At 33.7% G+C, this 19,409-nt stretch overlaps 1 protein-coding gene across 2 annotated transcripts in view; it reads left to right on the forward strand.

Annotated features, from left to right (window-relative positions):
• Positions 1-19,409, forward strand: part of jbug (filamin-type immunoglobulin domains fbug) — a 92,759-nt gene that overhangs the window by 24,216 nt on the left and 49,134 nt on the right. Inside the window, exons 1-3 of one of the 2 annotated variants that reach the window (XM_074127729.1) lie at positions 6,432-6,778; positions 14,115-14,239; positions 18,467-18,597. In XM_074127729.1, coding sequence (XP_073983830.1) covers positions 6,769-6,778; positions 14,115-14,239; positions 18,467-18,597 — 266 coding nt within the window. In that variant the 5' untranslated portion in view covers positions 6,432-6,768. Of the gene's footprint in view, positions 1-6,431; positions 6,779-14,114; positions 14,240-18,466; positions 18,598-19,409 lie in introns of those variants that run through there. The other variant, XM_074127728.1, reaches the window with a different exon arrangement.

Genomic DNA, 19,409 nt, shown 5'->3' on the forward strand with positions numbered 1-19,409 from the left:
TATTGCCGACTATTTAACGAAACGTTAGGATTATGTTTTGAATACGAAGAATGTCGTATTTTGTATCTCAGAATACTCACAAGATCTTAGGAAACCACCCTGGACGGGCCAAGAAACAACACCATGGACTACCTAATAGAGCTCATCCTTTAGAATGAATCCCACAAGAATGGCACTGCTCAACATGCATTTTATCAAAGGACACCCAAAAAAACTGGGTTCTGAACTGATGAGAAGAGAATAGGGCTTCAATAATTTGGCTAGCCTGTCCATCACTGTTAACCCAATTCCATGTCTTACCCGGCATCCAGGCCAGAATATCTTTTAGCTAGCAGCTAATTCTTCCAGTTTTGGAATTCAGCGTCTTCGACGCTTCCTGACTATCGAAACAAGAGCAAACCTCTATCAGTAGACTATAAAAGGTCGTTTGGCAATCCTAATATAAATATAAGTAACTATAAAACTTAATAACATCGCATTGCCTTAAATTTAATGGTTGAAAAAAGTCCTTGATTGAGATTTAAAAAAATATTAAATTAATAAATATCAGTTACGTAATTTATTAGGTCAGTTAAATATAATAAACGGGAAATCGTCAGCTAGAAATATAAGTTTATATATAAAACTGGAATGCTTCAATCCAGTTTAGGACTACGCAAACAGATTTAGAGATCGTTATCCACATTTTAAACTCTTTTATCCCTCCTTTTAAAATGTTATATGTAATTTTAATAACAAGTGAAGTACTGCTATTCATTCAAATATTGCGTAGATTACTAAAAAAACATCATGGTTTCCTGCAATTTTTCAGCAAGTCGATGTTCAGTTAGTTTTAGAGAATTGAAGGTGAAATATTGTGAAAAAAGGTTTTTACAAGAAATGTTAATGAAGTATTTTAAAGTAACTAAGGGAAAGTTCTAACTTACTCCAACTAAATTTGTTTTTTAGAAAGATTTATTAAAACTGTCCCGGTAGGACCGGGTTGTATAAGGGTTGATCGACAAAAGCTGCACAAAAAAAAGTAACGTAAACACCCAACTTTGACATTTTTTTTTCTCTTTTTGTATAAAAGACAACTTTCCAAAATTAGCTTTAAATTATTGGGAAAATCCTCCTTTATAACTGCAATTTTTATGCAACAATCCAGAGCTAATTTAGTTTAAAGATGTGATGAAGTTTACAGTTTGAATTATAAGTTACAAAATAGTAGAAATGGAAGCTAATAGTGAAAACTAATTATTCTATAGTTTAGGAATCTGAATAACTTTCATTTTAGGCTTAATTACTTCTTTAATTAACCAACGTTCGTTAAATATGCAAGAATTATGCATTTCTATCCATGTTAATTACTGATTAATTTCAAATTCTCCCATAAATTGATGGAAGTTTTAGCAGTTTCATCATTTTCTCCTTCATATTCTATCATTTAAATAAATAATTTTTTTTATATTTAAAACAAAAAGTGGGTGTGAATAATAAGAAATGTTTACTGCGTAAAGGCTGATTGGCCATTCCCTTGTGGGAACTTTGCGAGTGAAATAAATCCTCACCATTCTTCCATCTTTGTCATGTTTCCTCATTCGCCGTCTATTCGTTAAAATATTTAAACAATTTTTTTAAGTTAAATGGAAAGAATACAAGGCCATATTTGATGGTCGTGCGAACTTGGTTACATTGTCACGTAATACTATTCAACCTTTTGTATGTGTTAACATACATTTACCAGGAGCTTCTAGTTTTATTACACATTTAACTTTTTATTTATTTATTTGCTTGAATTTCACAACTTACAGGACAGCAAAGCTCCTCAATGTAACATTTATTGTCCTGTAAAGCCTAGAAGAAAATTGCGTGGCCAATGCCGCTTCAGGCGTTTAATAGAATTGTCAGGAAATGTCAATGATTTAGAGCTTTTAGAATAATTGGTGAAGTTCAAAGTTTCTTTTTGGCGAGATTTAATGGATCTTTATGAACTGTTTTTAGTGACTCAATAATTATGGAGCATTGGTTATTTAAGCAAAGAATTTTGGCCTGCAATTATTGGAGAAAATAGATACTGGATGCTTGGCTGAACTCTATACATCAAGTTATGCGTATTTGATATCAAAATTTTATTGGACTATTTTGTGTCTAAAGTTATAAGAGTTGTGGCTATTAAATAACGAGTCTATTGCTGTAAAACATTTTATTTTAAATTTATACAAATTTAGTTATTATCAACTTCAATATACACCCCTCCCCTATCCCTACAACGCTTCATGCGAATTTACCATTGTTCGAAACAGTGCTGGAAGTCTTTTTTCTGTGAGCTCCTGCATGACGCGTGCCGCTTTTTCTTTCACAGCTTCAAAGGAAAACTGAAATCGTGTTCCTTTTAATGCAGATTTGACTTTTGGGGAACAGATAAAAGTCACATGGGCGAACAAGGCGGTTGGCCTAAAACTGGGATGTTGTACTTGGCTAGAGAAACGTCTTGACAGACAATACAGTGTGAGCTGGCGCGTTGTCTTAATGGAAAACCCCGTGACTTGTTCTTCCACAAATCGGGTCGTTTTTTTCCTTGCTCTTTCACGGAGTTGAGCAAGTACCTCATTGTAGTAATGTTGATTAATTATAATCGATATTTTCATCCGTTTTGGACGTGGAAGGGCGACCCGGGCGGTCATTATCTCCGACGTCTTCTCGGCCATTTTGAAGACGCTTGAACCACTCAAAAACTTGCGCACGTGATTTACTACATTCATCGCCATAAACTTTTTTTAATAAAAGATAAGTTTAAGTAGCGGTTTTATCAAGTTTTGATGTGAAATTACACGACAAATCGTTGCTCTACTACATGTGTAGTATCATGTTTTCGGCAAAACGAAACTAACACCTCTTACACAAACGACGGTCCGGTTCAGACAAATTTCTCTACAAACACGTGAGACGCTGCAATCGAAAGAGAAGGCTTTACGCTGCACAGCTGTCGGTCGTTAGGATTTGGAGCATGCATAGTTCTTCTATAGCAGCATCAGTCTCGTTATTTAATAGCTGTTAACCTCGTACTCGTCTGTGTTTAGTATGTGGATTCCATGTCTATGGTTTGACATTGTTTTAGGTACCTGCGCAAAAGGCAGTCTTATTTAACTAAATGATATAACAAGTGGCATTCTAAGCATGAAAGATATTTAAAAGAACTGAACTTAAGGATAACTGTTGACTGAGACCTTAAAAGTTAATTTTTTAAGCTTTTTTAAACAAAATTTCTTAAAAACTGTTCAAATGATTGAAGTGCTAAGTGGAATCTTTCGTTTGATTAATTTTTTTAACGTAGTAAATGAAAATTTGATGAATGTTCTCAAAAGATTTTTTGTTTTAAATATTATTATTCACATTTGAATATAAAAAGAAAAAGTGTGGAAATTCATTCTTAAAACCGATAAAATCGGAACAAACGTTCACATAATAACAGCGAAGGACGTGGCATTTAATTAATTAGAATAAATTAGAAAACAAAAGCCTCGTATTTACATTAGATTTATGAAGGCTCAGTTATCACATAGTGGGTTATGACGATTAATATTAAATTGTTTATATGGTTGGTTCTCCTGATTGAAGAATGTTCGTCCTTCACATGGCCAATGTAGGTGCCAACATGTAGGATGTCCTGTGCGCTGACTACACCCTTCTCCAAACCTTCCATACATTCCATTCAATTCGAAAACACCAGCAAAAAAAAGAAACAAACAAAACGTTACTCCGCAATCAAGAAAATAAATACATATTACTAAATAGTATTAATTGCGCAGTTGCTGAGGAATGTTGATTCTTTAAACAGTATTAGATTTATTTAAATGAGATTTTGTTTCTTAAATAAATATCCACCTTTAAATTGTGTTTCTATAGTTGATTGAATCCGAAGAGCTGGATAATAACTATAATTAAGTAAATCGTACCTTCCTATCCTACTTGCAAGATTCTTCCTTCGATATGGACCATCAAAGATGTAAATATCGATACGGCGAGTTTTTAAAAGTTGTTATAAACTGAACTGATGTGCTTTCGTGAATAGCAAATGTTAGTAAACTCATCTCTTTAAATAATCGCATATTCTAATAATGGAAAATATTCAGATTGTCATATTTTGTGGTTATACCAATTTATTCTGTATTACTTTGTCATTTCGAGATGCTTATTGTTATTTTTTTTTTTTTTTTATTTTGTAGGTTTCATTCTGTATAATATAAATAAATAATTTCATCAGCCATAATTTTGTGCACAGGGTTTCAGATTTTCATCCATTGTCAGACATTGGTTTGAGCACAAACTGAACTAGTTAATTAGACTCTTGAGGCACTTGCGAACTAGACTCAGAACTCTATTAAACTGAGTTAGCTAAGAAGAAAAAGGAAAAATAAAAGCGTTCTGAATTTCCCTGTTGTCAAAATATAATGGGTAAACGGAACTATGAATAAGAATTAAAAAAAAAAAACTTGAAATATAAATTCCTAAAACATAACTTAATAAACTATAAATATTGAAACAACATTTTGTTGTGTTTACAAATGCAGTCCCTAGAGGGCCCACATTTCCTGACCTACAAATTAGGTTTTCTCAGAAGTTATTGGGTGGGGGGCTTATTTCTCCCAGTTTCTCACTTGTTCACGCCGCATTTGTGTGCTACATTGTGTAAGTTGTTTGAGTTACCATCAGAATCATAGCTATTTCCAAAATATTTTTCTATTTTACAGATTTAAATTTTGTTTTCAGCAAATCAAATATGTTTTAATAGCTTACTAATTCTGAATGTCTGTACTTTTGATCCAAGTTCGCCATTATTATTCAATGAGAACAAAATTTCTCCAAAAAGATACCACCGAATAGATATTTTCCTTCTTGGAACATGGATGAAATCAAGAAGCAGATGTTTGTATAATGAGGAGGTTAAGTTCATAGTTTATACCAATCACAGGTATGGCAGTCAATCTTATTTATATCATCTATTCGGTTAATGATCTCCGACCTATTTAATGATTTCTTGCGCTCCTACATTGTCAAACAAAACGGTCGTAACAAACGCGAATCTCCTCTTCAAACAAACGAACCAGGAAGTATTAATTAAAAGAAAACCCTCCTGCATTTTGGTAATATAGAAATACACTCTGTACATATAGTAGAACAGCTCTCCGTCTACATTAATTTCTTTCCTTTAACGGATGATTCAGTCTCTGAAGATGGATGAAAATAAAAAAAAAAGCGAAACTTCAAAAAACAGGAATGAGACGAAATCTCAGTTGTGATTTTGTACTTCAATTTCAACAATACAAGGTCGGTAATGTTGAGAAATATTATTTTTGCATAATAATGCTTTAAAATGCAAATTAATTCCTGCAATATGCACTTCTTTTCAATATTAACAAATATTTGTCTTATATAACTTGATCTTATTTATGATTAGTATTCAAATATTACAATATTTGGTAAATAAATAAATGATGGACTTTTTTTTAAAATTATTCTGCTAAAAAGACTTAATTAGCTTCTTTTTAGTCGGATGGTTGACCTGAAAATACTATAATAATGTTAACTTCTCTCTCTAAACTCCATGTAACTTTTAATTTTGTAGAATTGAAATAAGTTATTGGTTTAATCTGGTTTAAAATTAAAAACTAGTTTGGTGAACAACTCTTGCTGAATTTCAGCCACCTTCCGAATGAATCTTCAGCCGCTCGATTTTTTATGCAGAATTAAGGCTCCTTCTAACATAGAATATTTATTGTTATTCGTAATTCGGTTTTGGTATCTGTTAATTGCTAATGTTTTTTAAAAAAGAGATTAGCTTAGTTAGATCTCAGGTTCGAATCTAGCTGATGGCCTTTTAGATTTTTCTCTTCCTAGAAGCTCCTTACAGTTGACTAAACGGAGTGCACTAGAAAAAAACAACCGGCGCCAGTTGCAGATGTTGAAGCGCCTTAAATAAATAATAAATCAAATTCATTTATCACTTCACATAGACAATTTCATAAAATTTAATTAACAATCGATTGAAATACAAACTTTATGAACTTTTATCCAAATTTTGCTTTGTAATAAAAATTATTTCACTGTAAAATATTATTCTTTTAAAAAATAGTAAAGTTGACGTGACCTTATCTCAGCAGGTAAGTTGGCACTCCTTCGTTGTTATATTTGTCGACATAACGTAAGAAATGAGTGATAGAATCACAAATAACGGTGTCCTATTTCCATCAATTACTTCATTGAACTTGCTTTGCATAAAGACAAATTGACTACATTTAATGCTCATTTTGAAAAATTGTTATAAATTATTGGTTTTTGCATTATTTTTATGATTTAATTGTATAAATATATTTCAATAAAGGGATCTACACTTTCACCATAAAAAATTGAGAAAATTAAAATTTAACTGTAACTGTAACTAAATATGTTTTATTTGTTTGGAGCGTGTCTTTAGCTTAGTTAGTTTATTTTCTCTAAATTAGTTCGTTATTATAGTTTATGTTTATCTTGTTGAAATGGTCATTAGTAGTATTATTTAAGAGGTCATTAAACTTTAATTTTGCAAAAGTTGTGCTAGTTGAAGCTATGCTAAATTAGGTTATCCTGATCGGCTGCTGTTATAGAGAAAAGTTGTTGAAAAGCTAAAAGAAAATCTGTACAAAGGATTAAAAGTCTTCATGCAAGGAAATGATGGATTTTGGTGACTTTTGGTGGTTGAGATAATTCATATTGGGATCTTCAACTTGGGAGCTTGAACATGTTGGCATGGTTAAGGGTAAGTTTAAACTTAAGTTCTAAAAAACAATTACTTTTGAAGCCCGAAAATGTACTTATGCTAATGCCATTCATTGTTCCTTCGGTTCCAAAACAAGATAATCCGCTCAGGTAAACTTAAGAGCCTAAAATAAAATTTCAGATCTTTCAAGTTGTTGATTCTGTCGAGCATTATTGAAGAATAGATTGAGAGTGACCTTACTCAATTAGACAAATTATAGTATGCGGTAGATCGCATTGCAGAAGTCACTTGACACCTCTTTTGACAAATTGCGTTAAATTTAAAGTCAAAAAGGTTGATTGACTCTACTAAACCGTATATCAGAGGCGAAACAATCAAGCCGACAGTTTGGGAAAACCATCCTTAGAGCAATTTTACCTCTTCCTCCATTATCCACCCTTAATATTCCGAAGAGGACTCTCTCATGAGAATTCTTGGTAGGGTATGTCCTCTCTAATACCTTGTAACTAACCAGACTCTCTAGGGAAATCTCTGGTCGAGTCAGCAATTAGGAATAGTCAAGCCACTTCTACTTTCTGTGAATACTCCTCTAACGAAGGAAACCAGGTTCTTCGGGTAAGTTTAAGCGAACAAGTCCAATGTGGAAGTCAGGAATAACTATTCCCTGATGTCCTAATACAAGGTAAACGGCTAAAGAGTCTTAATAGTCTTAATATTTGTCATAAATAGTCTTAAAGAATGTCTATTTGTCATAATATTTTTACTTTTTATATCTTCAAACACATTATTGTTTTGAGTTGCCCAATAACCTATGTGCTAAACACCTGTCTGTCTCAACAAGTCAGTCATTCTTCATTTTTATAGCCTCCAGTACTGTTATCTAATATCTTGCACATCTTTTTTTTTTTTTAGAGGTAGTCTTAAAAGAAAGACATACCACCAAACTATCTCGCTGTCTTACGCCTTGACAGGTCTCACCAGTGAATGAGATATTTACAAGAAAAAAAGAAGTATAAGTTTTAGTTTAAAAAGATTTAAACTAAATTCTTTATAAAAAGAATATCGTATTCCATTTCAAGATTCGCTTATCTTTTAAAAAAATCATCTTCTCTTGGGCCACACGCAAAGGTGCCGCCTCACGAGATCTTGTGTAAACAGGAGGATATTAGCTTATAAGAGTAGTAATTTGTCTACTGTCTTTTTTTTTTCCTTCCTTATTTAATTAGCTGTCAATGGACTGTGCCTGTAGCAGCTGTCTTTAACACGCGAAGAGAACTCGCTTTAGACAGTCAACACATTCATTGCATTTTTATCATCACTTCTAGTTAATTAATTTTATTGTTATTTAAAGAACTTACGTCATAGATAAAATCTAGGGAAAAACTGTTACAAGAACTAAAGTGCATAGAAAACTCTTATGCAATTGCTATAATTGTAATGGTGACAGTTCTACTCTCACAATGCATTTGAGAATCTTAACACTGAATAAAATATCAACGAGACATTTAATAACGATAGTTTAAAGTTGCACTATTAATGCCAGAAATCTGAAGTTAATTTTTTTTTTTTTTTTTTTTTTTTAATCTTTTATTGCAATTTACCACTGCAACAAGCAAATACGGTGAAAGAGAAAAGAAATAACGGGAAATCATGATTGGAGAAGGCACCCAGTGGTGCCACTCCAGTAACGTGCTTAAGATAAGAGAAGATCACGAGGCCATCTTCTCTTCAATCTCCTTAGAGGATTACCTGGTAATGTGGAGGAAGATAGATGTTCTATGAGAGGGTTAGGATGAGCTGCTGTAGAGGAATGAAATTTGAAGAAACGAGTGTTAGTAAGATCTGTAATGAAAGGAATTTTGAGGTCATTATGGATAGTGAGGTTAGATACATAGAACGGAGCGTTAAGAAGTTTTCGAAGTATTTTTGACTGTAATGTCTGGAGGCGTAGTGAGTTGGAACGCTTAGTCGATCCCCATACTTCGATGCCGTATGACCAAATGGGTCGCAGTAACATTAGATATAAGAGTCTTTTGTTATGTAGGTTAAGTTTCGAACGTTTGTCAAGTAGTCTGGCGAGAAGTTTGTAGCGTTGGTTAGTTTCTTGTCTTTTCAGTCTAGTATGGGGATTCCATGTCAACCGTTTGTCTAGGTGCAGTCCAAGGTAACGTACTTTGTCCACAGCTGGTATAGGAGTTTGGTTCAAGATGACAGGAGGTAGGATTTTCCGTCTGAGAGTAAATATTATAAACTTAGACTTCGTAACGTTGGTTTTGATTCTCCATTTGAAAAGCCAGTCCTGTAAGTGGTTGATGTGTGTTTGTAGAGTTCGTGTAGCGATAAGGGGATCGGAATGTGAAGATAAGATAGCAGTATCGTCAGCAAAGGTGGAGAGGATAGTATTTGGATGTTGAGGTATGTCTGCTGTATACAAGGAGTAAAGAATAGGACCTAGGACACTGCCCTGAGTTAATTTTCTTAAAAAATTAATTGATTAATTCGAAATGCAAGGAATGGATTTTTACTGAGACCATAATATTAGGTTTCAAAATTTGTAATTCAAGCTTAAAACCAAACGAAATTTGAAGTATGAGCTTTCTGATAACTTTTTGTGTTTTGATGATTACTGTCTCATAATTAAGTATAACGAGATGCGAGCAATCTTTAACAACTTAACATGAAATTGATGCTGCAACTCCTTACTAAGTTTCATTAGTGTTGTAAACATGCATAGATAACATATTTAGGTTTCAAAATTGGTACCTTCCTTTTGAAACCCCTATACATAAGATTTTGCAAAAGTTAAAACATTAGAAATATTTGTTTGTTGATTTTGCATCCTACACTTGTTGCATGTTGTTTATAACAATAATAATAATAATAATAATAATAACCACAATAAAGTAATCAAGAAAGGAAAATGTTAATTATAGAATTTCTTAGATTAAAACAATTACATTAGATTGCACAATTCTTATTATTGGTACCTTAATATAGATGTGTTAATAATAGTTGGGAATTCTGTGTTACATCCTCAGTATTGTGATGGTCCCATACCACTAATTATTTGTTACTAAATACCTTCATTTTTCAAGTATTTTTTTAAACATATTTTTTTATTTTGTTATTGTTAGTGAGCAACAGTTTCAAGGAAAGCCACGTTCTTAACTATCGTAATGTCACTTAAAGTGTATTATTGATTAATAAGTTCTCTTTTAGTATTAACTAAATCAAAGTTGATAAAATGTTCTAACATTAAGTTAGTTGAAAATCTATTGGATGATTTCTACTGAAAAGTGTCATCTTAATTGGTCTGAAGAAGCTTAATTTATTGCTGAAATCTGAACTATGTTAAAATGGCAATTATAGGAAAGCTTAACGCAGCGGTCTCCGTCAGAATCTCAGAAATAAAAAAGTTTTGAAATGAAAATGATTCAGTTTTAATACAGATTAGTTGATGATCCGGTTTATGAATTTTGGATTGTTGACAGGATCTCCTGGTGATTCATTACCATAATATCTTGATTGATTTGCCTGCAGTTATTCTTAACATCCACTCCTCGTTTGTACAGTGATACAGACATATGGAAGATTCATTTAAAAAAAAAATTCTTGAATTTGTAGAACCCCTTTCAAAGCGTTGTACTATAAGTTGCTCACTATGAAAGCTGTCATTTTTACTAAATGAGGGACTAACTCATTAATATCATGCTTAGTCTAGTCTCGAGTAGTGCTTCTTAATATTTTGCATTTCTTGGCCCCATCATGAGGCGGTTCCTACTCCAAAGGAGCTGCAACCAAAAGAGGGCCTCCTTCTTGAAGTTCTAATAGGAGAAAACTCTCCTATTAGTACAAGGTCCATATTTTGTCACCAGCCTTTTTTTGTCTTCTTTGGATTCCAATTACCAGAACTGTTGAATCGCCGATTGCACCGTAACCAGGAAGGATGTGAGAGACAGTTCCTCTATCCTTTTGTCAAAAACTGCCTGGGAGCTGGTCCCACCTACTTCAGACACTCATATGGAGATGTTTTATGAGCTCATCAAGCCCTATAAAAAGACCAAAAGGCTGTGTGTGTGTGTGTGATAAGTGGGCACGTGCATTCAGCGTTATCTGTGTCAATGACCGTGCCAGTTTTACCGGCTGGACCTAGGAGGATGGACATGTGGGTCGCATGGTGAACACTCTAACCCAAAGGCTCTAAGGGTCATAGGTAGAGAGAAGGATTTCCCTTAAAACAACTGCCAGCCATTCGTGGGTCCAACTGCTGGGTGCTCGCTCAATGTCTAACCCAGTAGATAATCAGAGATAATCAGTAAAATAAAATAAAAATCATTATCTATTTAGTTTCGAAAACTAATCATACGAGTTAACACAGATGAAATTAAACTTGGCAGTAGAAACCTTAAGTAGCTTAAGTTAAGATCTGGTTATTTATACTTCTTACACAATCTACAAACATGCAGTTACAAAACTGCATCGACAAAATGCAAATAAATCTTCAAATACATTTATGTAATTGAACATACACACACAGGTTGCAGTTCAAATAGTAGCGTGCAATATCTAATCTTAACTGCAGGTTAAAGTTGTGTTTGTGTTAAGCGTTCCTAACCTTGCTTCAATAATCTAGTGAAAGTGTTTTTCCATTTGTAAATAGAAGAATTTTTAAAATGAAGAAATATCAAGAGATATATTTCAGTTTTTAACACTGAATTTACAAGTAGATGGTTGAATTTCACCTGTTGATCAGATAAATAGTGGAATACTGTGTTAAGAGAGGCACCAACAAGATCTAGTCCGTTAGACACAGGAAGTATTTTGCCGCTAACAGTGAAAGTGTTATCGTCTAGTTGTTTAATCTTCTCTCCAATTTGTATTTGTATATGAAGCTGGATGTTTAAACTGCTAACCAATAAACTGCAATATTACAGAAGGAACAAGTTTATAGGAATGAATTGTTCACAATTTTGGAACAAAATATGTGTTTTCTAGGTTAAAAAAAAAATGATTTACGGACGAAACCGTTCGTAGTGATTGATCATCAGTCTCTGTCACTTATATCTGCCTCAAAACGTGCCATCACTGAATCTTAAATCAAAATTCTTTACCGAAACGTTAAGTTTTCCTTTATAACACAAATACGGTTCCGATTTCTGGTGGCAATCAAATGATTTCAACATTTTTGATGACCAATTTTGACTTCCTTTAAGAAAATTTGTCTCCCAGACCGTAAGACCATTGCTTAAAGACAATGGGTGGCCGAACTTTACATTACATTTATATTTTGTCTTTCAGCATTCAGTATTCTTTCAAAAGGGGGCCATAACACTTGTCTAATTTTTATTAACAGGATCTAAAAAGTTCAATATATATCTTTCAACTAATCAAGTTCTCTAGTTTGCTTTACATTATTATTATTATTTTAAATCTCATTGACAATTTTTTTTTTGGTATTCAGAATGTTTAGGTGACTATTCACTAAAACATAACACACGGACACTTTCGGACCCTCCTTGGACTGTACCTAGACAAACGGTTGTCATAGAATCCCCATATTAGACAGAAAAGACAAGAAATTAACCAACGCTACAAACTTCTCGCCAGACGACTTGACAAACGATCGAAACTCAACTTACAAAACAAAAGACTCTTATACCTGTTTTTTACTGCGACCTATTTGGTCACACGGCATTGAAGTATGGGGATCGCCTAAACGTTCCAATTCTTTACGCATCCAGACTTTACAATCAAAAATACTACGTAAACTACTTAACGCTCCATTCTACATTTCTAACCTCACCATTCATACTGCTCTCAAAATCCCTTTCATCAACGACCTTACTAAAACTCGTTTCTTAAAATTTCATTCCTTTACAGCAGCTCATCCTAATCCTTTAATTGAACACCTTATCTTCTTCCACATTACCAGGCAATCCTCCAAGGAGATTGAAGAGAAGATGGCCCCTCGACCTACTCTCCTCATAACAGTATAGTGATCTGTTCACGTTAATGGAGTGTCGCCACTGGGTGCCTTCTCCAATCTTCAATCAAGATTCTATATTATATCACATTTTTGCTTGTTGCAACAACCGTTGCAGTCGCAAATTTCAATAAAAGATTAAATATAAATAAATAAATAATTAAATAAAAACTAATTAAGTATTAATAATGTCCATTAATTATAAATTAGAAATCTGATGCTTATATCATAAAGTCTGGCAAGAAGCAGAAATTTCTGTTCTAATAAATCATTGTCATCTTTCGGTATGAATTGATTTTTCTACACAGATTTGCAACTTCTTCTTTATTAAAATGTTGACAGTTATGTAAGTTGCCTAGAACGACTCTAATCTAAATCTTCTTTGGTTGATGTGTAATGCAGTCTGTCAATACATTGAGTGTTCTTCCAGTCTCCTCCCCATTGAATCTGCCTGGATTGCTATATGAAGAAAACCACACTGCAGAGTTCTCATTATAATTGATCTTAATAAAATATTTGTCTTTCTTCCGTTTGACTTCACCTAAGATATTATTGGATCAAAATTCGGAGAATTAAACTTCAAATAATTGTTCTAATCCGCTCAACTATGTAGCTCCTTGGTCACTTCACAAATTCAAAATATTTTCAAGGTAATGATATAAATTATTGATAAATTGATTCAAGCTTAAATATTGCATGTTTCATGTTCTGGGGAAACTGCAGTACTAATTAGATATTATAATAACAGTTGATTAACGAGTTCCTGTTATAGTTGTGGCGGCCTATTATTGTTGCAGAAGCGAAATATAATTGGCACTGTTGTGTTACATATTTCCTCTTTTTATTTAAAATAAAATTTTATCTTATTTTAATTTCGTCTTATTGTTCGGGAATAAGGCTGGCGTGTTACAATTAACATTTCGTCTTCATAATAGATTTCTTACCGATGAGTAAGATGAGGTACTGATGGGAGGTTTTTTGGGGGTTATTAAATGTTTACTTTCTTTACGAGGGAGTAGATCTGGACAGTGCATCGAAGTGACATACGCCAGCCTTAATGCCTTTGCTTCCACAAAAAATCTTATAAACTCAAATTATTTATTAAAAAATTTTGATATGAAAGTGATGCGTTACGTTGCCTGGAAAGTAAATTACAAGTTAAAGAGAACATAATTCGTAAAAATGGCAAAAAATCTTAACTCGAAAACAAAGTTGCTCTGTTGATTAAAAGAATTACTTAAGTTGTGACAAATATTCAATTTTTTTTTTTTTTAATCATCAAAAGCATTTGTTTGTAAGTTTCAACGATGAATTATAAAATGGTTTTTAGTCATAGTTTTCTGGTGTAATAGTTTTTAGCGTATTATAAACTTTATTGTTTTTTGTTTTTAGGTAATGTGGACATAGTGAATGGTAATTTGAAGTTGATCCTGGGGCTGATCTGGTCACTTATAGTCAGATATCAAATTGGAAGATCCAAGTTCCCGCCCAAGAAACTTATGTTGGCATGGTTAAGGGTAAGTTAAAACTTAATTTCACATTCAGATATTGTAATTGCTGGAAAATGAGTGATAGTTTATGCAGATAAATGTTGTAAAGATGGAAGATCTCCAAGGCATGATAAGGGCCCCATGTTGTTTAACTACTTTTATAATAGTTGTATTATGAGGAAAGGAGGGAGTGTAAACCAGCCCCAGATCTCATTGAGATGAAGTTCATTGTGAGGTTCTCCGGTTAATTTATTCAATCAATGCGTAAATCAACGCTCACTAGCAGATCCCGCAGTCTTCTTAAAGCAACTTTGAAAGATTCAGAAGTGCTGTTGATTCAAAAACTAAGCCTTCCCTGTGGCAGATGTCTTGGATCGGTATCTTTATCTTAATCATGCAAAGGCCACTTTTGTCTGGTTCCAGAAGGTTATATCTTCTGGGGCGATCAGCAGGTCAAAATTGAAACAATACAGAGTTAAATGAAGTCTATATTTCTACCAAAATACATAAAATTCCGTACAACAGAAATCGAGGTATTATGATTCAAAATTTAGGTAATATGAAAGATTCTTCTTCTTCTTCTTCTTCTTCTTCTTTCCTGGCTCTACAACCCAGTAATGTGGGTCTTGGCCTCCTCAATATGCTTTCGCCAGTCGTCTCTATCTCTAGCGGCCGCCATCCAGTTACGCAGTCCGAGGATATTCCTCGCGTCCTGGGCAACTCCATCAGTCCAACGCAGTTTAGGTCTCCCTACCCTCCGTCTCCTATCCGGGGTCCCGCGCAGCAGTTTGGAGGAAATCTCATCGGCACTCAGCCTCGCCACATGGCCTGCCCATCTCAGCCGGTTTAATTTAATCCAGGCTACTACTGGGGGTTCCTTCATTAGATCATATAACTCTCTATTCTTCCTACGTCGCCAGGCCGTGCCTTCACGTACTGGGCCGTAGATTTTGCGCAGTAGTTTTCTCTCGGTACACCTGCAAACGGTGTTCGTCTGTCTTTGAGATGGTCCAGGTCTCTGAGGCATAGGCCAAGACAGGCCGAATGAGGGTCTTGTACAGCCTAAGTTTGGTGCCTCTTGTCAGCAATTTACTTTTAAGGTGCTTATTTAGGCCGTAATAGCACCTGTTAGCCGACATCAACCTCCTTCCTATTTCTTGGGAGACGTCATTATCGGCTGTCACAAGAGATCCCAGGTAAACAAACTCAGCTACATTTTCAAATGCGTAGTCCCGTATGCGGAGTGAGTCTTTTTGTGTTGGGTCGGTGGAGAGGAAAGATTAGTACATTTTTTCTTCCTATCTCTAATACCTTGACAAAGTTCATATTTATTTCAATTGTAGAGATAGTTGTAGTCTACAATTACCTAAAATACTTTGAAACCCGTACGATAAGAATCGGGCTTAAAGTTTAGAAAATGACGTGTCTTTGCTTGTCTTAGATAAGTGATATGGTCTTGCTTAATCCTCAGAATTGCGTCTTGCCCTGTTCTTAGTGACTTGTGTTTGTGTCACAGCGGAAGGCTTTCAGAAAAGTTTCTGGCACATAAAAAAAGTATTTATTTGAGAATCTCTTCGCTAGTTCGCCTGCCTACTCAGTGGCCACATGTCCTGCATTTCTGGATAACGTGTCCATCAATCTTCACGCACTTGACTAAAAATGTTAAATAAACAAAGCCACATAAGTTATAATATACTGCGGGATTAAGGAAAGTAAGATGGCTGAAAAGGAAGCGATTTTCAACAGCCAAAGGTACCTGTCATCCATGAACAGGCAAGAACAGAGATAAATTGGCAAGCTCAGGAAGCAGTGGGGAAATGAACTGATACAGTCGAACTCCTCTGTGTATAAGGATCTCTACCACCCTTCTACGAAAAGTATTTACTACTTGCTTCAGGCTCACTATTGGCCACGATAATCTGAGGATACATTTTTTACAGGATAGAAGGCATCCTTTTTCATTAAATAAAGTATAAACATAAATTCAGAAGCCGAAGATTGGCTTGGACTGTGGCCAATAATGCTGAATAGATTTCAGATATGTTAGGAGACCCTACGAAAACCAACTCGAAATGGGCACTCGCAAGATTTTTGTTGTTAAAAATCGATTGCTCTAGCAATTGCATTCAGCTCATATTCAGTCCCCTCACATCTTTCTCTTTTTTGACACTGCAACGTTGTGTGAAGTACGAAGTGTACAATTTAAGTACATATATAATACATATATAGTTAGTGAATTATTGTTTGAACAATTCATGTTATACTTTTATATCGCTGACAATTTCAAAATATATTGTCCATCCACATATTTATCTATTTTTTCCTATTATTTTTAAAGCGATAACTTTTAAGAGTCACTGAGGCAAACTTTCTACACTATTAGGTTCAAAAGTAATTTCTTTTTCAACTAACGTTGCAATACATCTTCTTTTTTTTGGCTTCTTTTTAAAAAAATATTAGTTTTAATGTTAACGGATTTTGTAAAAACTTTCAAGTTATTCGAGCATTTTTCTTTGCACCCAATTTATCCACTGTAAATACTATTTCCTGTTTTTATTTTTGGATAAAATTAGAATAATCGCGTCAATTTTTTTCAGATCAGATTTCGTACAACCACCAAATTATAAATGCTCACGAAAATTTTCAAAGTTCCAAAAAAATAAAATCAAATCCATCAAATTTAGGATTTTGACTTCTACAATTAAGCTTGACTAAATATATACAGTGAAATATTATTGCATTAAATTTTCTACAGTTTCATTAAGAGGAACTGCACATGATGCTAAACTAATTTTTTTTTAAATTTATAACCTAACGGGAAGGAAATTTGGCCAAGGATTAATCCATATATAGAATAAAGCGGAATAAACCGATGGGCGTTGGGAGTGCCATTAATCAATGACATCATTCTGGCTTTTCAAATACCACATATGTAAAGCAGTGCAATGCTGATCATTTGCAACTATTATACCACTGATATTAGATTAAAAATACTATCGGATACAAATTGTTTTTTGCATATACCTTCCATTGTAATTCCTATCAATTTTACATTTTTATTTTAAGTCCAATTACTTACTTCAATTTTACACAAATCAACTGAGACTGTTATGTATGGTGTAATTGTGATTCCTCAATTGCTGTGATTTGTGCTGATATTTCCGTAAATAGCCCACAAATCTATTTTTTTTAAAAATTGGTCACTTCCATTTATGGGACTGTAAACCGACGTGTGATCTTTTAATCCGTTAGAATTCTCTAAAAAATGGTGTTCTTTTAAACTCACTTTATCATTATCCAATTTATCTTTTATGGTAACAAGGGAAGTAAGGAGATCATCTGAAACTTTCAAATTTGAGTTTTGTATTGATCACCACCTGAACATATTTGCAGCGAACAGTTTATTAATCTTAAACTCATTTTTTTTTTAAACTCTTTCAGTCCATTCGTCAAAATTATGGCGCATTTCAACGGCTCGAAATTACTTTAAAGACTTTTAAAATAAAAAATAAATAACAAACAGAATTTCTTGGAATATTTAATAATCCTTCCGCTTTAAAGTTCAAAGTAATTAATGAAATATCCCAAAATTGGTTTTGTTAAGAATACAATGACCTCAAAGTCATATTGACGATGATCTTTGAACATTTACAATAACTATAAAGTTGCGAGTGGATAAAAAAAAAATGGAGTCTTCTGTTCCTGTCCTGCAGAATCGTTATTACTGATCATTAGTTTTGATGCACTTCGAGGAAACTCCAGGTAAGTGTCAATAAAGAAAAGAAAAGACAAAAAATTCGAAAACTTATTGAAAATGTGGTTAGGATTGCAGTGCTGATAAAATCGCTGGCTTGATCTGTCATAGCTACGTTATTGTCCATCGAAGAAACCTTACCGTTGTGCCTTATTGTCCTTCAGTGAAACTGGAAGTATTGGCTGTACCTACTACATTAAATCACTGGTTGTAATTACTAATTTCCAACTGACTCTGCAGTGAAGTGAAATTTTTTTAACGTTATTTTTACAGCAGGCTTCTTCTGTTCTTACTTTAGGCGAGTTGTGAATCACTTTCTTCGTCAAATTTTAGGACATCAATTATGTTTGGTGATATTGCCTTCCAGTTTTAAAATTTGTGTCATATTTTGAGCCGCAATAAAAAAAATTAATTAGAATCTAAACAAATTAGCTTTTCACTGTTTAAAAAGATGTGTTAATTTTTACAATATTAATAATACAGCTTAATGTTTGTTGCAGGCTGTACTACCAGAGTGTGAGGTGAACAATTTCACAACAGACTGGAACAGTGGTATTTATTTAAACGCACTGTTAGATTATTGTGAACCTGGTCTAATGCCAAATTGGAGGCACCTTAATAAATATGAAAGGTAAGCGAGGCGAGCCTTTGTTGATTGACTGCATAGTTTAAACACAGAGAGAACTATGTCCTAGTGAATACAATATGTTCGTGTTCATATCGCAGTTAGTTGAACGTTTATCTTACAGTTCAACTAAGCTAAAGAAATCCCCACCATTACAACAAACACTGGGTTTATTTAACCACAGACCACCTAGCCGCAGGAATTTTACTCCTTATGCTTATTTCTTTTTTTAACCATATTTAGGTGTAATTTTGTCCTTTCATTTGTTTTGGTCAGTGTTGCTTTATAATATTTGTAATGACCTTTTTTACAAAACTAAATGTATTACCAATTTTAATGCAAAGTATTTCAATTATTTATGATAATTTCCATCCCTGACCTGTATAAGACATTATGAGAAACAAAATTACAAAAATCCTTATCCAGAATAAAAAATAATTATAATAAATAAAGAAAAGCACTTCTAACTTCTTGACGTGAGAAATTAGCATAACGAGAAACAAATAGATCAATCTGTTAGAAGGCAAAAAATCTTGGAATAAAAGAAAAAAAAATGGGGCGTATTTAATAAATTCAGCACTCAAGTATTAATGAGCCAAAACTGGAAAATGCAAACCTATCATTGCTATGAACTTCACTGAGAGAATCTTCAAAGTAAGGAGAGAAAAGAACTTTGGTAGATTTATTGTCCTGTTATGCAGGAAGAATTTGAAGTATCAGGGCCAGTGAGGGATACCAGAAACTCTGTCTCAGGTGGTTTCTCCTTTCCTCTCTGGGGTGCCAAAGGTTGGACCGAAATCTAAAATAAGGGAGTGGCT

This window comes from Rhodnius prolixus, unplaced genomic scaffold (genome assembly GCF_049639745.1).
Source record: "Rhodnius prolixus isolate KJV_2025 unplaced genomic scaffold, Rpr scaffold_9, whole genome shotgun sequence".
NCBI classification, from domain to species: Eukaryota; Metazoa; Arthropoda; class Insecta; order Hemiptera; family Reduviidae; genus Rhodnius; species Rhodnius prolixus.